Raw genomic sequence first — 17,801 nt, 5'->3', positions numbered from 1 at the left:
GCTCTTGACGCCAGCCCAGGTGCCATCTGCCCCGTAGCACGAAGGGCCCTCCGAGTGGAACAGGGTGGGGAGGACTATCATGGTGGGTGGTGGAGGTGGGATTTTTATTGCAACGTCTCTTCTGCTTCTTTCCCTGGGTGGCTGCCAACTCATGTCTGTTGTTCCCATTTAGTTCCAGATGCCCCCGCCAGTGAAAATGCCAAGGCCCCGGAGATGAAAGCCCGGAGGCCGAAGAGCTCTCTTCCTCCAGTGCTAGGAACAGAGAGTAAGTACCTGTTCAGCTCTTCCAGGCAAGCCCAGGACCAAGGGCCGCCACTGCCTTGCCCATGCTCCGCAGAACCTGGCCTCTGTCCTCACCCTGGTACCCCGTGAGCTCCTGGTGACCCTTCCTCACCCTTCCCATGCCTTCAGGCCTAAAGATAGCCACGTCCTCTGTCAGCCCCACTCAGGCCCCTTCTGCTTCCCACCCAGACCCCTGGGAGACCATCCCCTAGTCTCTCTCAGCTGTCTTTCCTGCCAGATGCACCTTCTCAAGGGGGGCTCTGACCAGATCAATCCCAGCTGGAGTGCCCGGTCGCCCGCAGAGCCCACCCGCCCCTTACAAGTGGACCTTTCCAGGTGGCCGCCCTGGCACGCCTGCCACATGTGCGCACACCTTCTGACATTGCCCCTCAGCCTTCCCGTCTGAGTGCTGCCCCCGCCCCCCAGCTCCTCTCCCCCGTATTATCCTCAAGGCAAGCTGAGCTCCTCGGCGTGCTCCAGCCATCCCCGTGCTCCTCCCCTCGTGCCTTCGCTTGGGCATCTCTGTCTTCAGACAGACTCCCACGGAAAAGCCATCTCATCCCTGAGTTTGTCCTTGCTCTGGCTGAAAGGAGCTCTTCCCTCCTGAGAGCCCCTGTAGTACTCAGCACCCACTTCTGCCAGAAGGCTGTCCCCTTCCCGGTGTCACGGTGACATGTCTGTCTCCTCCTCCCTCCTACTTTGTAAGGTGACTGGGCCAACTCAGGGGCGCACTTTTCAGGCTGACGATGCCATGACCTGTTCGTAGAACGGCCTTACCCACGTGTTTTGGAATCGGCTTGCAGCTGTGGTCTAAACAGCTGAGCAGGAATGGGGCTTTTTCTGTGACTCTGCACGGCTTTCACCCTCTTTTTGGATCTCAGCCTCTTCCAGGACCCCCTCATCTTTATGGGGGGGCTTTTACAGGCCCATAAAAATGTTTCAATATCTTACAAAATTAGGAAAAAAATTAACTTTCAGATCAAAGAAGATGTTTTAATTTTTAATATTAATATTTATCTTTATACCAATGCGGTTATAAAATGTAACTTACATATACATATATATATATATTTTTTTTTCTTTAATGAATGAAGGGGCCCTGAAAGGCAAAGTGCTTAGAGTCTACAAAGATTATAAGGCAACCCTGGCTTCCCCTACTGATGAACTATTATCTAATTTTGTTAGAACTTTGCCTTGAAAGCTCCAATGTTAACAGGAGGTATGGGGTTTCCTGGACATCCCCAACATGCCCTTTCTGTGTTTTAAAGAGCAAAAGACAAGACAAACTCCTGAATACCTGTGCTAACAAGGGAAGTGAGCGAGGGTAATTCACAGGCTGCCTCTGCTTTTCCATTACAAGGCAGTGTTCTGGAACTTAGTTTTATTTGCATCTCATCAAAGCAACATATTTCCCTCCCCAGTGAGGAGCTTGGGTTCCTCATGCACATACCAGCTCGGCTGTCAGGGGGCCCTCTCAGCCTGCAGTATGCTGTGCCGACCGAACTGGAGTGATAATTTCTCATGGATATCTAACTACCTTGGAGCCTCTGAGTATCCAAAGTGGGCATTTAATGAGTTGTTGGAAATGCAGAAACAATTCTTTTAAAAAACCTGGTGAGAACGGGTTAGTGACTTTATCTTCTGACTTGGGCCTGTGCTCTTAGTTATGGGAGCAAATCAGCAGGAGAGACGTGGGCTCTTAGAAGAGCACCAAGTGGCAGTGAACTGGTCTGAGCGACTGTTCTTCCCTCCTGGGGGCAGAAGCAGGGATCCCTGGGGTTCCAGCTGGGAGGTCAGCAGTCTCCTGTCCTCTGCCCTGGCACATCCATTCCAGTGAGATCCCCAGGGAAGGGAGGTGGGGTGGGAGGAGAGTTGTGAAAGAGAGACAGAAGCTGGAGGCAGTGAGCAGCCTCATGGGTTTGCTGCTCTGGAGAAGAAGTCTTCAGAAAACCCTGGTCAAGTTGTCATCATGCACTTCTAGGGAAGGGGCTTGCAACCCTGGCTGCATATTAGATTCACCTAGGGACCATTTAAAAACGCTGCCGCCTGCTGTACCCCAGACTCATTGGATCAGAACCTCCTCTGGTGGTGGACAGCTTCAGTATTTGTTTCAGCTCCTGGGCCATTCCAAGGTGCAGCCAGTCAGGCTGGAGAGCAGCTGCTCCAGAGGGAAGCCTGGTGCTCTTGCACCTCTGGTCTTGAGAAAGCAGAAGCAGGTCTTCTCTACTGCCTCCCTTAAATGCGGAACCACCTGGGGGCTCCTCAGGCCCAGGTCCTCAGGGTATTCCAGCACCCGCCTTTACAGAGGGAGCAAGGTGCTCTGTGGTAGAGTCTGAACCCCATGGTTCTTTCCCCTGCAGAGGGCTCAGGGAATGGGGCTCAGAGGGCAGTGCTGCTTAACAGGAGGGGCAGGGCTGGCTGAAAGTGCTTTCTCTCCCTAGCAGACACACACATCTGTGATGGCATTAACTCCAGCCGACACTGCTTGTCTGCTGAAGGGAAATTTCCCTCTGTGTAGAAAAGCCTTCAAGTTGGAGTCACAGACAGATGTCTTACTCCCAGAAGGATGGAAGGGCGTGTCTCCATGTATGGTAATGGCCACACTGAATCTCCTTGCTGGCCCACGACCCCTGCCCCCTCATTACCCCAGCCGTCACCCACTGGGATGCTGAGAGCATTAGCAGGGTGATCCCTTCAGAGGCCTGCAAGTTCCCTGGGTGCCTGCGCACCACCATGGGACTTCCTTCCCAGGAGGCTCCTGAGAGGGTGTGCCGGAGATAGGAAATGAAGGGGATGTCTTTCAGGTCTGCACCCCGAGTTCTTTTCTCACTTTGGGGGATAATTTGCATTATTTTTTAATTACATACATTAAATATGCCTGTCTTCTTGTTCAAATATTTTGAATAGTACAGAAGTTTACCCAGTGCAACATGAAAGCCCTCTTTCATCTTACCCCTAATTCCACTCACCTCCTTAAATATATTCACAATTACTGCTTTATAAATTTTCTTATATACACATGCAAATATATCAGTCGAATTTTTTTCCCACAGAAGTGGAATTACGCAGTCTGTGCACCTCTTCAACTTGTCTTATTCTGTTAGCATTGCCATCCTCTGCCCTAGACATTTCTGGTTCCATGAGAAAGCCCAGATTCTCATGTTGTTGAGTGGCCCAGCTGTGTATGTGTATTCATTTTTGTCAAGGACTGGGAAGTACCTAATGTAACCAGGAAGTACATCTTTCCTCCAGTGGCTGAGGGAAAGCTGAGTGGTTTCCTTGTCAAACAGATGGTGGCCAAATGCATGTTTGGTGGCCTACCCTTCCCAGCTTGAATGTTTGGTCCTGTGAAGAGCTGTCAGGTATGAGAGTGGATGGTCCTCGTCCACACATTGCCTAAGAGCCCCTGGGGCCACCGCTGCAGCCAGGGTCTGGAGAACATGAGGGAAAAGCCAAGCTGAATTGTCCAAACCCAAGGGGCTGGGTGAGAGAAAACTGGTGAAAGTACAAGTTAATCTGCTGGACACCAGCTCACAAGTTCAGAAGTGAGGAGGGGGTCAGATTTGGGAAGTGTGGGAAGGTTTCTGAATGAGGGGGATGGTGAGCCAGGTTACAAAGGAGGAGAGAAATGTGGTTTGGTTGATGAAGAATAACATTCCTCTTATTGAGGAAAGACTCGAGGGAGAAACGCGCAAGTGTTACAGAAGATCACAAGGGCCTCTGATTCAGTCATCCGCCCATCACACAAAACAAGCGTTCTCCTGAGCACCTATGTAGCAGGCATCATCTTAGACAGTCTGTGTTGCTTCGGGCAAGTCTCATGCCACTGAGCTACGATTAGTTGTTCCCATTTTACAGATGAGCTGAACTGAGTCTTAGAGAGCTACGCTGCCCTCCCCAGAGTCTGGCAGCTGGTAAGATGTGGGCACTGTGAGGTGGCCTGACCCACGCTCCCCCCATATCAGTCTCCACCTTCCGCAGTCTCAGGGCCACTCTTGTGCTGTCCACACAGCGGAGGCACCGTCCTCCAGGGGGACACAGGTCTGACTGCCATCAGAGCTGCGGGGAGAAAAAGGTGACACTGGTCCGCTTTCCTGGTTCTTGAGACCTGTCAGGGTCTCTGCTGCATGCCTCTCAATGGGAATTTTTTAATAACTGTATTCTGGTATAATTTCACATTTACAGAAAAGGTGCAAAAATAGTATAAGAAACTCTTGTACACCATTTACTTAGATTCATGTATTATTTACATTTTGTCCTATTGTTTTGTCATTATGTATAAACTCATATATATACACCATTCATCAAATATTCATACCTATATTTATAATACCATATATATGCTATATCTAGTCATACATATTCACCATTCACCATGTAGAGATGGATTTCCCTTGTGGTTCAGCTGGTAAAGAATCTGCCTGCAATGTGGGAGACCTGGGTTCGATCCCTGGGTTAGGAAGATCCGCTAGAGAAGGGAATGGCTACCCACTCCAGTATTCTGGCCTGGAGAATTCCCCCTGTATAGTCCATGGGGTCGCAAAGAGTCAGACAAGACTGAGCGACTTTCACTTTTATATAGAGACAAATATATATACTGCTTACAAATAGATATCATGCCCTTGACCTCTAAATGTCTTATTGAGTATCTTCTAAGAATATAACTGCAACGCAGCTCTTAAAATCAGGACATCTAACATTGAACTAATACTATCTAACCCACAGCCCCACATTTGACTTTTGTCAATTGTCCATTCTTTCTGGCTGCTTTCCCCCCTCTTGATGGAAATGTAGTGTCTGCACTCCTGCACTCCCAGAGTGGGTCGTCTCCCACCTCTGAAGAAGGAACAGGGAGGAGTGCGGGCTGGGGGAAAACCATCTTCCACCTATGGGGGTGTGGGGACGTGGGGGGCCGCAGCACCCTTCCTTGTCAGACCCCCAGATGCCCCTTTACTGTGTGTTCCCCATGCTGGGCCAGCACTCAGATACAAGGTACCGCCAGACAGCCCTTGGGGTGGAGAGCAGGGAATTAAGGTTCTTGGTTCTGCCTCTGGTTGAATGTGGCCTTGACCTTGGTCAAAGCCCCTCCTCCTTCTACAGTGTCAAGTGGGGACTTTCCCCAACTGACCCCAGGCCTTTTCTAGCTCTGCCATCAGGCCGTTCAGTAGAATGCTTTTCTTTGGAGTGATGCAGGGTTGGCTAAAGCCCTTCACATCATCTGGTGTGTGGAAGGTGGAAGCTCCAGCAAGTGTGAACACACAGCAGCAGAGATATCCATACAGGAGGGAGGCTATATGCATGGAGTTCAGGTTTAGGGTGTTCCAGCTGGAGGGGATCTGATGAGTTTTGTGTGAAAGAGACATTGCTGGGGCTTAAGGAATGGCTTGAGAAAAATACAGAGGTAGGATCCAGTGATTAAGACTCTGAGCTTCCAACACAGGGGGTTCGTTCAATTCCTGGTCTAGGAACCAGGATCCCTGGTCTAGGATCCCACTTGCTATGCAGTGTGGCCAAAAAGAAAAAAAAAAATACAGAGAGGCACTGTGATAAGAGGCCCAGGGATTCCTCCTATCAGTCTGTAAAGCTGATGATCTTTTAGAAAAGACAGAAACATCCATAGGGCCATGTACAATTAGGGAATAGGAACCAAGTCCTGTCCATCTCGGACATTTCAGTGGCTGGTCTGAAGTAGGGATAGAGGAAGTATTTCCCTTTGGAAGTGTCTTCATCAGTTCCCATGTTCCTGGGATCTGGAGATGGTGAAGGTGGAACACCCTTTTTGTGCTATGCCTGATCTTGGCCTGAGCTTCACCTCTTTTACCAGTCCCTTTGACCTCTCTCACTACTGTCCCAGATTATGATGCTCTTAGATGTCTTTGCCTTGGTCTCCTGAATGTGTCTCTCCCTGAAACCAAAAGTCAGTCACCTTGAAAGCATCTTTGGGTATCAAAAGCAGTGTCCAATTATCTTGAAGGGTTTCTCCAGGATCCCATCTTTCTTTTCAGTATGCTCTCTAGGAGTCAAAGGGCTGGAAGGAAATGCTGGAGAGGTTAAGACTTGGCATCGAGACTTGCTCAACAGGGAAAGTTGTGGGACCCTGGGAGAGAAGCGGGGTTATTTCCATGAATGTCTTTGAAACCTGAGCCAACTCCTGTTTACTCCCAACCAAAGTATTGGTCTTGGTGCTCACGCTGCCCTCCAGCACACTGTGCGTGTGGACCTGTGCTTCCACCCCTGGGCTGCTAGGTCCATCTACTTCCCTGCTCTGCCGTCGACTCCCACGAGCCAGTTCCATGGCAGGGTGGGTCCTCCCAGGGATGCCCTGGAGGGTACCAGTCAGACAATGCTGGCGCTGCTGTCCTGGCCATGCGGGCTGCCTCTTTCACAACTGTCCCAATGTTCTGTGTCCTGGCGGCCCGGGGCTGGGTATTTGCAGTAACAAGAGGATTAGTGTTCCTCTGGAATCTTATGTGACGGCCTTTGCTGTGAGGGAATGTGTACAGGAAATTTGCCCAGAGATGTTCATTCTGGGAAAATGACCAGTGTTTTTCCACAACTTTGTAAGGAGGGGCTGGAAAGAGCCTGATATGTGTGGGGTTGGGGGTTGGGGTGGAGGGGGGCAGTGTCGAGGGTGCTGTTTAAAGCCCCCTGGAGCCCTGAGCCTGCCCCAGTGCAAGACAGTGAGATTTAGCCCCATCCCCAGATCCTCACCGCCACCCCCTGCTGTGACACAGCCTGCAAGGTGGGTGCTCCCTTCACATGTCACCCAACCCAGGTCCCCTTCAGGAGCTTGTGGCAGAAAGTGAATGCTTGTTTGGGGAATTATGGAGGGTTTGATGTCTATTTTTTAGCTAGCTACCTAAAAAGGAAAATGTCCCCAGAGAGGCAGAGATCCATGGACCTCCCTGGACCCAAAGCTACTGATGCTACCTCCCCAGTTTCCTCCAGCTCCTCGTTATCTCAGACCCTTTGGAAGCTTTAAGACCCACCTTTGGGCTCTGTAAATATCTCCCAATGGCTAACTCTGGTCTTTCTGCTCTATGGATTCATTGGAGAGACAGACTCATGTGTCTTCAGATTGAGCAGTGTGGAAACTCCTGTGGGGTGCTGACCTCCTCCCTCCCAGGGCAGAAGGAAGGTCCATGGGCCAGGACTAGCTGGGTGTGGGCAGGCTGGCGCAAAAGCAAAAGATGCCTTATCCACACGATTGGAAGCCAGTCTTTCCAGCCCAGCTCCAGGTTTCCCAGGAGGCTTCTAAATTCAGTGTTTTGATTTTGATGTTTTTACTGGGCTGCTTCACTTTTTCCAGACTCAGTCTCCTGTCTGGGGTGGAAGGCTCAGCACCTGGCCACTTTGATCTAAATTGGTGACAGAGCTAGGGGCCTTCTCCTTTTCATGGAAAGTTGCACGGGATCCAAGCCAACAGGCTTCATCTCTGAGCATCAGAGCGCAGGGCTGTAATGAAGTGTTCTCAGGAAATACCGTGTTAGCAGAGTTCCCCGGGGATTCCACTCATTCCTTTAAAAGGTATTTTCTAGCCTGTTCCCGGTACGGAGCAAGGCACTGGGGATACAGAAGATGAACATGATGGCCCCTTGCCTGTCCTCAGGGAACTTGCAGGGTAAATGCGCACTGGGGGCAGGTTTCCGCAGTTGCCATGCCTTGTGATAGCTGCTGATGAAACCACCTCAGAGGTGTATGGGACCCACCCTGCAGCAGTGATGTGTGAATGAGTCAGCAAAGAGCTGACAGCAGAAGCCTGGCATTGTAGAAAGGCTTTCAGTGAGGTATACAAAGCAGTGTCCCCAGAAGGCACAGGGATCAGCAGCATCCACACCCCAAGGAAGGTCAGGAATCTGCGTTTTTAGTAATTCTCCTGGATGATTATCAGGCATGCTAAATTTTGAGAACCACTGCCATTGAGCATAAAACGCATGAGTGAGGGTGTTCCCCAAGAGTTAGAAAGAAGGCTGGAGATGAGAGCTGAGGACAGATCTTGGAAACCCTTGTCTGATGAGTTGGACTTGATCCTAAGAGGCAATGGGCAGCCACTGGGAAAGTGTAGACAGTGGAGTGACATCAGATTTCCTTTTGACAAAGATCACTTTGGCTACAGAGTGATGGATGTACTAGGGTGGGCACAGGGCACCACAAGTGTAGGAGGTGGTACAGTTAGGGCTAGAATGGTAACAGTGGGGATGCGGAAAGAGGAACCAAGGAAGTTATTTTGTTGATGGAATTGAAAGATGTTGGTCAGTGACTGGAAATGGGCAGGGGTGGTGGGTGGGGGGCCTGGGAGAAATGGAGATGAGCAGCAGTGTGGGGAGAAGAGCTGCATTAGGTTTCAGATGTTGGGTTTACTGTACGTGCCTGGGGAGATGGTGTCAGGCAGTGGGATGTACGGGTGGGCTCAGGAGAGAGGTCTGGGCCCCAGGGAAAATGAGGACAGCAGAGGGATAAAGAGAGGAGCTTAGGGTAGTTTGGGGAGTTTGAGAGTTTGGTGGGCAGTGCTGTACCAGGAGGGGTATACTGTCTGGGACTGGGACAGACCCTGGGCAAGGAGAAAGAGGATGCTCTGCTCTCCTTACAGACCCTGTGGCCAGAAGCCACCATGGGGTTTGCAAGGATAGTTACATCTTTTTCTATTTCTGTGAAACTCCACTCTTACAATGGCTAATGCAGAAAGTTTAGGATGTTGGAGTAGGAGGTGGGGGACAAAAGGCTGACAGCAATAGTAAGATAATAAGGAAGCATCCAGAGGGAAAGAAACTGGTTAGTGATCCAAGAGGTACTGAGAGTTTGGGCATCTGGACCAGTGAGAATTTTACCTGTACTGAGGCCCTGAATTGGGGAGGGAGCTCCAGGCACAGCAGGAGAGAGCTCATATAGGTTTAAAGCTGACCTGGCCAGCAGTGCAGGGACTAAACAGATGAAGGAAAGTACAGAGAAGTCCTTTGGGGATCTGTTTGGGGAAGAAAGGAGAATGGGTGGGGGGAGGGGGGGGGGAGGACTGGTGTCAGAACGTGTACTTTATGCTATATCTTCACTGACACAATGGACATGGGTTTGGGTGAACTCTGGCCATTGGTGATGGACAGGGAGGCCTGGCGTGCTGCAGTTCATGGGGTTGCAAAGAGTCGGACATGACTGAGCGACTGAACTGAACTGAACTTTACAGCATAGCTTAATTCTTTACAACAAATTTTCTTTATTCTCCCCATATTCTTTGAATGGGGACCCTAAAGCTCCAAGAGGTTACATAGCAAGCTTCAAGTTACACCCCTTAGGGAGTAACAGGGCAATATTTGAACCCAAGTCCAGGGCCAGAGCCTATGCCCATTGCATTTCTGCAGAGGGACAGAGAGGATGGGGGAGAGTGTCCAAGGGAGTCAGGAGACAACGGGAGAAAAGCAGCCACACACTGGGCAACAGAAGGCTTAAGCCCTGTTTCTAATTCAGCCACGTGTCGTTTTATGAACCCAGCAAGTCATCTGACTTTCATTCAAACCCATCTCCTTTTTCATGAAATGGAAGCAATGTGAAGTGCCCTGCTTGTGTTTGGTTGGGGTAAGAACCCAATGAAAAAAGGATGATGACATCATGGATTAGAAACTCAGCTTGCTGAGTCCAGCTCTCTACAAGAAATCAGGTGTTAGAATCCAGTAACTCTGCTTTCTAGTCCATTAATCATGTTCTCCTAAGCCCAGAACACAATTAATGGATTTCAGCAGATGGGCCTCTAAAATATACATAGAATAGGATACAGAACATTGTTAATGTTTAAAACAGCTGTGACTGATGGGAACCAAATCAGTTTCAGATGCTAATGAATTCAAACAGATTCAATCCAAATTTATTGAACAACCAGAAAACTTTGGCCTTCAACCATATATAATTATAACACAGAAAGATAGATATTAGTTCAGGCTCTGCTTCCAGCCATGTAAGTTTAGCCACAGACCCCAAGATAGTATAGGGGGAACTTTGGAGTCATCGCTTTTACTGCATGTCATCTTTGCCTCTTTATTAACTCCTCACCCACAGCTCCAGAGGCGGGCACCCTGCCCCCAGAGCTTCTCCCCAGTTCCACCAGTGTGCACAGACTGGGCAGCCTCAGCATCAGCCTCCACAGTTTTGGAGGCTAGAAGCCTGAGGTCAGGAGTCAGCAGGTTTGGTTTCTCCTGAGGCCTCTATCCCCTTGGCCTGCAGGGGGCAGCCTTCTGGCCGTGTCCTCACATGGCCTTTGCTCTGTGCCTGTCTTCCTGGTGTCTCTCCATGGGCCCAAATTTTCTCTTCTTATAAGGACACCGGTCAGTTTGGATTAAGGTCCACCCTAGCAGCCTCCTTTTAATTTAATCACCTCTTTAAAGTTCCTCTTTCCAAATATAGTCGTATTCTGAGGTACTGGTTTAGGGCTTCAATGTATGAATTGGGCGGGGTGGGCGCAGCTCAGCCCATAACAGCAGCCCTCCACACTCTCCTGCTCCCAGGAGATCAGGTCCTGGTTCTGGGAGGAACCACCTTGTCCTTCCCAGAAGGGCCGCTCTCTTCCAGTCAGGCCCTCTCCCTTCCCGTCTGCCCTGGGTGCAGGTGGGCAGGGGCTTCACGGCTCTGTACCCCCTCTGGTGCCCACTCCTGAGGGGTCTGGGAGTGCCCGGGGGCATTTGTCTATGAGCATCTCTGGGCTCGCCCTCTCACCTAGTCCTAGCCTTCTGCTTTCACATCTGGAGTCTTCTCTGTCACTGGAAGAAACCTTAGCTTGACATTTCCCCTTCTGTCACCCTGTCTCTCTGTGTCCCTCTCATCTCGGGAATTCTTGATGGATTAGATGACTCACTGCTTGTTTTCTTGAGAGTCTCCTCTAGAGCACCTTCTGACCCCATGTCCTGCCCTCTCAAACTGGAGGTGGTGGTGCCTCTTCTGCCCACGCATCACCCAGTGTTGGTCGCACCTTCTCGGTGCCCTTCCTCCTCCGTCCTGGGTCTCTGGGACAGTCCCTCTGTAGCCCTTCTGCTTCATCCCAGCTCCTTACTGGTGGCGTCACCTCGGATAAGACCCTGACCCTTTTTCACCTTTCGCTGTACTTTTCCCCCAAAGAACTGACCCATCCTCACAGTTCCCATTAATGATTGCATGTTTCATCCTGTAACCTTTCTCTTTCAGCTTCCACCAGCTCTTTCTAGAATTCTGATCCTGGACTTCTAGCCTATATACTGGTTACACCCTTTTATCAACCACATTCTCTTAGAGCAAACCAAACTCCTCATCTTTCACTCCCAAATTCTATATTGCATCAATAAAAAAATTTCCCATTTATTCAAGCAAGAAATCCCTGAGGAATCTTTGTTCCTGTCTCTTGTTTAGCCCTTAAAATCTTGTAAATTTTCTTCCATCTCATATTTGTATTTTATTTTTTGCAGCCTTTACCAAGGCCAGACCTGGGTCAGTTTCTTCTAAGAGTATGGCAATAGCCTCCTAATTGGATTTTCTCATGCCCTGGAATTGGAAAGACCTCCAGAGGTCCTTTAGACTAGCTGGACCCTTGTTTGAGTCAGGACTCCCTGTTACTCAGAGCAAAGACCTAACTCACACATTCATTCTAGACTAGAACTGTCCAATAGAACTTTTCTGTGATGATTGCAATGCTCTCTATCTGCACAATGGAAGCCACTAACCATGTATGGCTATGAGCACTTGAAACGTGATGAGTGTGACTGAGGGGCAGAATATTTCTTTCTTCTTAAATTGTCCCACCATCTTCATGCCACTGCTCTCTGAAACCAGCCCTGTGCTCTAGCTACCTCCAACCAAACGTCATCCTACTGATCTTCCACCAAACATCATAAACATGGCTCTCTACTCTGAGACACTCTGTTCCTAATCAGTAGGACTCTCCTCTGCAGGTCAGATCGTCACAAGGGACTTCCCTGGCAGTCCAAAGGCTAAGACTCCGCTTCCACTGTAGGGGGCAAGGGATTGATCCCTGGTAGGAGAACTAAGGTCCTGCATGCCACACAGTCTGGCTAAATAAATAAGATTATGCCTGGAAATATCAGTTAACAACAAATATGCTACCATGAAGAAAAAATTTTTTAAAAAAGGGTCATCTTTCAGGTTCAGTCTGTTTTGGGTCCCATCTTCCAGCCATCTCCTCACCAGACGCTGCTCTCTGTTTCTCCTTCATTTCAACAACATCATGTTGGTGGGACAAAACATTGTTTAACTTCCTGTTTAACTTTTATTTTGAAATTTCAGAACTAGAGAAAAGTTGTACTATTTGGTACAAATAATCCTTGTGTACCCTTCACTCACATTCTTCAAACACTGATGTTTTATCATGCTTGCTTTATCATATAATCTCTCTCCTTGTCTGTTTTCCACTTATCTTTCCTTCTACCTTTTCACAAGCATATACGCATATACATACGTACACATTATTTTTTATGAGCAGTTTGAAAGTAAGTTTCACATATGGTATCCTCTACACCTGTATACGTCAGTATATTCTTCCTAAAAATAAGGACAATCTCTTATAAACCCACAGCTATTTGATGTAGAGTGGTTCAGGAGGATCTCATTGATTAAGCAACTCTTTCCCCTTTTTCATATTAGGGTATAATTTACACACAGTAAAATTCACCCGTTCTCTTGCACAGTCCATGACAAATGTTTATAGTCCTGTGACTACCACCATGACCAAGATACGGCTCCACACCTTAAAACATGTCCCTGTGCCCCTCAGTAGTCAGCCCCTCCCATGCCCACCTTTTCTCTGTCCCTATAGTTTTGCCTTTGCTAAAATGGCCTACAAACAGAATTATAGAGTAATAGCCTTTGTCTTCTCTTAGTGGAAGAGAAGGATGAATCATTGAGATTCATCACGTAGTGTGTACCAGCAGTTTGTTCCTTTTTGTTGGTGAGTGAGTGGTATCTCCTTGTGTGGATGTACCACAGCCATCCATTCTCCGGTTGAAGGGCAGCTGGATAACTTCTAGTTTTGGACAATCACAAATAAACCCACTATAAACATTCATATATAGATGTTTGTGTGAAGGCAGGTTTTCATTTGGATAAGTAGGTTAGATAACTTTTGAACAAAGACCTGAAAGAAATATGAAAACAAGCCATGAAGATAGTTGGGAATATTTTTGCATAATCACCATATTACTACTTAGACCAATGAATAGTTTGTGCTGCAAAACTGGTCTGTTTGGGTCATTTATCTTATGTGAGTTATTTGGAGAGTGTGGCCTTAAGAATGGAGGGGACCATTGATTGGCTCATTCCTTTGTTCATTCATTCACTGATCCATTCAACAAACATTAAAAAAGTAAATAAAAGCCACCAATCCATAGTCTGTTACAGAAAGGAAGCCTGAGACCCTTGGATCCACACCAAGGACTAAATTTAGTCAGTTTATCTGACATAATTTCCTTTATGAGTTTCCTGAAAGTTAGGGTAAGAGAAGAGTTAGTGAGTTTGGGATTCTCCTCACTGAAATGGAGAATGGACACTTAAGCATTTTTGAAGTGTTCATCTCTAAGGAGGTTCCAGGGATCCCTCCGAAGGCCCCCCGAGAAGGGATATTCATTTGCACGTGAGGTTGTCCATGTGTCTGCAAGGTCTCCAAAGGCATACTCAAGCGAGGGCTCTGTCTGGATGAGGGGCCAGAGGGTCAGACTGCAGCCTTCCAGGACTTAGGAGCCTTGTGAAAACACAGAAAATAACCTGTGAATGTCTTTGTTTCAGGTGATGCAACTGTGAAAAAGAAACCTGCCCCCAAGACACCTCCGAAGGCAGGTAATTGGTCACGGCAGCATTTAGGGACAAGGCAGTCATCTGGCGTGAGGGGTGTTCCCTTTGCTCTGCTAGACTGACCACTGCGAATGTGGTCCCAGGAGACCACACCCCCAGCCCGGATTCAAGCTCTGCAGGAGTTAGGCTGAATTTTCCCTGAGTTTCTGCAAGTTTGGGCCCTCTACCTTCTTCCACTACTTGCCTTTTCTCCTCTCCTGGCATAAAGCCTGCTCGCCCCTCTGTCCTCCGGTCTGCCCTTGTGGAGATGGCCCACTCGTGCTGGTCTCATGGTCTGCTCTGTAGGTCCCTGTCATAGGAAGCACTGTTTGTTTTCCATGGAAAGACATTTGAGGATGTGAGCCAGTTTGAGCCTGTCAGCCAGAGTGACCTGGATGTTAGACGGGGAGGCACTGCATAGTTAAGAAAGGAGTTAAGACATAAGATTCAAAAACTTAGGGGAAATCACAAATACCAGAGCAACCAACCAAAAGAGAACCATGCTGTGTAAACTGTATGGGTCGCTTCTGTTGGAATCAGGATCAAGAGACCAACAGACCTGGCAGGCCCATCAGCCTAGGTATGTGGAGCAAAGGTCACTGCCCTCAGTCTCACCCTGAAGGTTCCGGAAAGTGAGAGAGGAGTCACAGACCAATGTGACCGGAAGCGTCAGATGGTATCAGCGTTTGAGGCTCCGTCCTCCTCGAGCTCACTCTCCCTCTTGTCCTCCCCCAGCCATGCCGCCTCAGATCATCCAGTTTCCTGAGGACCAGAAGGTGCGGGCAGGAGAGTCTGTGGAGCTCTTTGGTAAGGTGGCCGGCACCCAGCCCATCACCTGCACCTGGATGAAGTTCCGAAAGCAGGTCAGTCCTGGAGGGCAGTGGCCCAAGAATAACCTGCACAAATTCCAGAGCAACTCTGGGCCAGAGGGGATGAGAAACGTGATGGAGGCAGCGTCACTGTCCATCAGGGGGCCTTAGACATGGGAGAGCCCCTCACCACCATCACCCACCCACCAAACTGAGCTCTTAATAACCTTTTCTTCAGCACCTGGCAAGAATGCCTGCTTTATGGACAATTTGTGATAGAGTATGAAGGACAATAGAACAAACCACCCAGCTGATGGGGGCTCCCACCTGATGTTGATATTTCTGCCTAGAATTCTACTCGGAGTCAGGAAAATCAAACCAGTGACCTGAATGACCTCTCAGACCCCTGAGCTTTCCGTGATTCTGTGCCAGCTTACTGAGCCCTATCTGTGGCAACCACTTAGACTTAACAGAGTGCTGGAGAGATACAAGTGCGTCTGAGTATTTGAGTAGATGACTTGTATGTTAAACAGAATTTTGGCTTCCTGACCCAGAAATCTAACTACGATTTATAAGCTGGCAATGTGTACCCACGTGCCTGATCAGCAGAGACCCCGAAGCGGCAGGCTGCCCCTGGGTCAGGAACTCCACAGAAGGTGTGATGACTTCTTGAAGGCTCTGTTGCTCCATTCCCAACCCATTCAAACTGTCCTAAGGCCCAGAGGTGGGAGGCTAGTACTGGGGAGGAAGGAAGGGTTGTTCTCAAAAGACAAGAAGAGAAGCAGGCCTTCTCCCAAAGTGTGTTTGCTTGGGTTTTGTCTGGGTTAGTGGTGTCTGAAGTAAGATGCAAATCTCAACCCTCTTCAGAGACATTTAGCCGAGTCCCAGCTCCATCCAACAGAACTTTCTGTAGTGATGTAATTGTTCTGTATCTCTTATCCAGTATGGTAGCCACTAACTACATGCAGCTATTGAGCATGTGAAATGTGACTACTGCAACTGAGAAACTGAATTTCACATTTCAGTTAGTTTAAAATGGTTATAACAGTTTTGTAGAGATAGAATTCACACATCAGAAAATTCACCCTTTTAAAGTGTACATATATTCACAAGGTTGTGCAACTATAACAATATTCTAATTCCAGAACATTTTTATCACCTCAAAAGGAAAGCCCAGATCCAATAGCAGTCATTTCTTCCCTTCCCCCAGACTCTGGTGACCCTAACCTATCTTCTGTCTCTAAGGATTTGCCTAGTCTGGGCATTTCTCATAAATGGAATCATATGTGTTCTTTTGTGTCTGGGTTTTTTTTTTTAACTTTGCATAATATTTTCAGGGCATATCCATACGTGAACCAGTACTCCATTCATTTTTATGGCCAAATAATATTCCATTGTCTGAGTGTACCATGTTTTCTTTATTTGTTCATTCATTGATGGACATTTGGGTTATTTTCCATTCAACTAAAATTTGAGTAGCCACATGTGATCGGTACTGGTATTTGACAGCACAGAGGAGGTCAGAACCTCCTGGGTGGGCTTTGTACGTGACTTTGATCAAATGTGTTTTCCCACCCTCCCATCCCAGAGCAGTGGAGCAGGCTGGGATGTCCCTCGTTTCCAGTCTAGGGCAGCGAGTGAAGGCATAGCTTACTCCCAACCCCCAGACCCTGCTCAGCACCCTCCCTGCCTGCCCAGATCTGGGCCCTGTTAGAGCAGCTTGGCTCTGGATTCAGGAGAAGGGCCCCTGAGTGGGAAGCCCAGAGTGCAGACAAGACAAGCCCCATACCACTATCCAGCTGCATCTCTTAGGGCTTGGAGCCCCCTTCCTTTCTGGCTCAAGTCTCCAGCGCCTGCCCCACTCTCTGCCCCCAGATCCAGGACAGCGAGCACATCAAGGTGGAGAACAGTGAGCAGGGCAGCAAGCTCACCATCCGGGCGGCGCGCCAGGAGCACTGCGGCTGCTACACCCTGCTGGTGGAGAACAAACTGGGCAGCAGGCAGGCCCAGGTCAACCTCACCGTGGTGGGTGAGTCTTGGGATGGGCCTCAGAAGGCAGGATGGCGGGCGTCCAGGCCTCACCTTTGGGGTGCTCCCCAGCACGTGTGTTCCATCTGCCCACGGCCTTTCTTTCTCTTCCTGTTCTCACACTGTGGCTGCCCTTCCTGCTTGTTGAGAATCCCAGATCTTGCACATACAGTGTTTTCCTTTTCCTGTGAATCTCCTCAGGCCTCCCCCTCTAGCCTTTGGAGACCCCGAGTTCCACCACCACAGCTCTCCCTTGCTAGCCCCTGTGACACCCTCTCCCCCTGGTCCTGTCCCCTCCCAGTCCCCTGGCAGACCCTCACGTGGAATCAGTGCTGCCGTTCAGCTTCACTGCCACTCTGCCTGAGCCCGTGGTGCAGCAGGGAGGTGACGTCAACTCACAGCCTCAGCCCTGGGCTCTGTCAATATCCAGGCTCAGTGGAGGCATTAGTACTGGTCAGCGCTGTCTCCCACTTCCTGTGACAGCCATTCCTCGAGACCCTTTACCCTGCAGGCCTTGGCCTCTGGCCCCTCCAAGACATAGGAGGCATGAGGCATGAACTTGCTCAGCTTGGTGGCCCCACACCTGTGGGCGTCTCTCTGTCCCCCTGTTGACTCCACCCTCCAGGCTCTGGGTGTTGCCCACCTTTCTCCTCAGACTCCAGGCTCCTGAGGGCTACAAGCCCCCAACCCCCATAAGTCCCCAACCCTTCTTTTTTGCAACTTCTCTTTTTCTCCTATAAATTTTGTCAAGGCTCCCCCATCATTTCCCCCATGTTCACAGGCACAACGCTTACAGCATCTCGTCTCACTCTGGCCACCCTAGTGTCTTTCTCCTGCTCTCTCTCCACAGCCAAACCCTCTGAGACTGCTCTGAGTCTGCTTCTCCAG

General features: G+C 49.2%; 1 protein-coding gene across 9 annotated transcripts in view; it reads left to right on the top strand.

The window, feature by feature from the left end:
* Positions 1 to 17,801, top strand: part of MYLK (myosin light chain kinase) — a 190,938-nt gene that overhangs the window by 124,287 nt on the left and 48,850 nt on the right. For 7 of the 9 annotated variants that reach the window (XM_068970458.1, XM_068970504.1, XM_068970486.1 and 4 more), the window contains 4 exons: positions 179 to 265; positions 14,032 to 14,082; positions 14,812 to 14,939; positions 16,761 to 16,914. In XM_068970458.1, the coding sequence (XP_068826559.1) occupies positions 179 to 265; positions 14,032 to 14,082; positions 14,812 to 14,939; positions 16,761 to 16,914 (420 nt within the window). Of the gene's footprint in view, positions 1 to 172; positions 266 to 14,031; positions 14,083 to 14,811; positions 14,940 to 16,760; positions 16,915 to 17,801 lie in introns of all 9 variants that reach the window. The other 2 variants (XM_068970449.1, XM_068970522.1) reach the window with 1 other exon arrangement.

The sequence above is a fragment of the Capricornis sumatraensis genome, chromosome 1 (assembly GCF_032405125.1).
Source record: "Capricornis sumatraensis isolate serow.1 chromosome 1, serow.2, whole genome shotgun sequence".
Lineage (NCBI taxonomy): Eukaryota > Metazoa > Chordata > Mammalia > Artiodactyla > Bovidae > Capricornis > Capricornis sumatraensis.
Note: the sequence above shows the minus strand (reverse complement) of the source record. Positions and strands in the feature narration are given on the sequence as shown.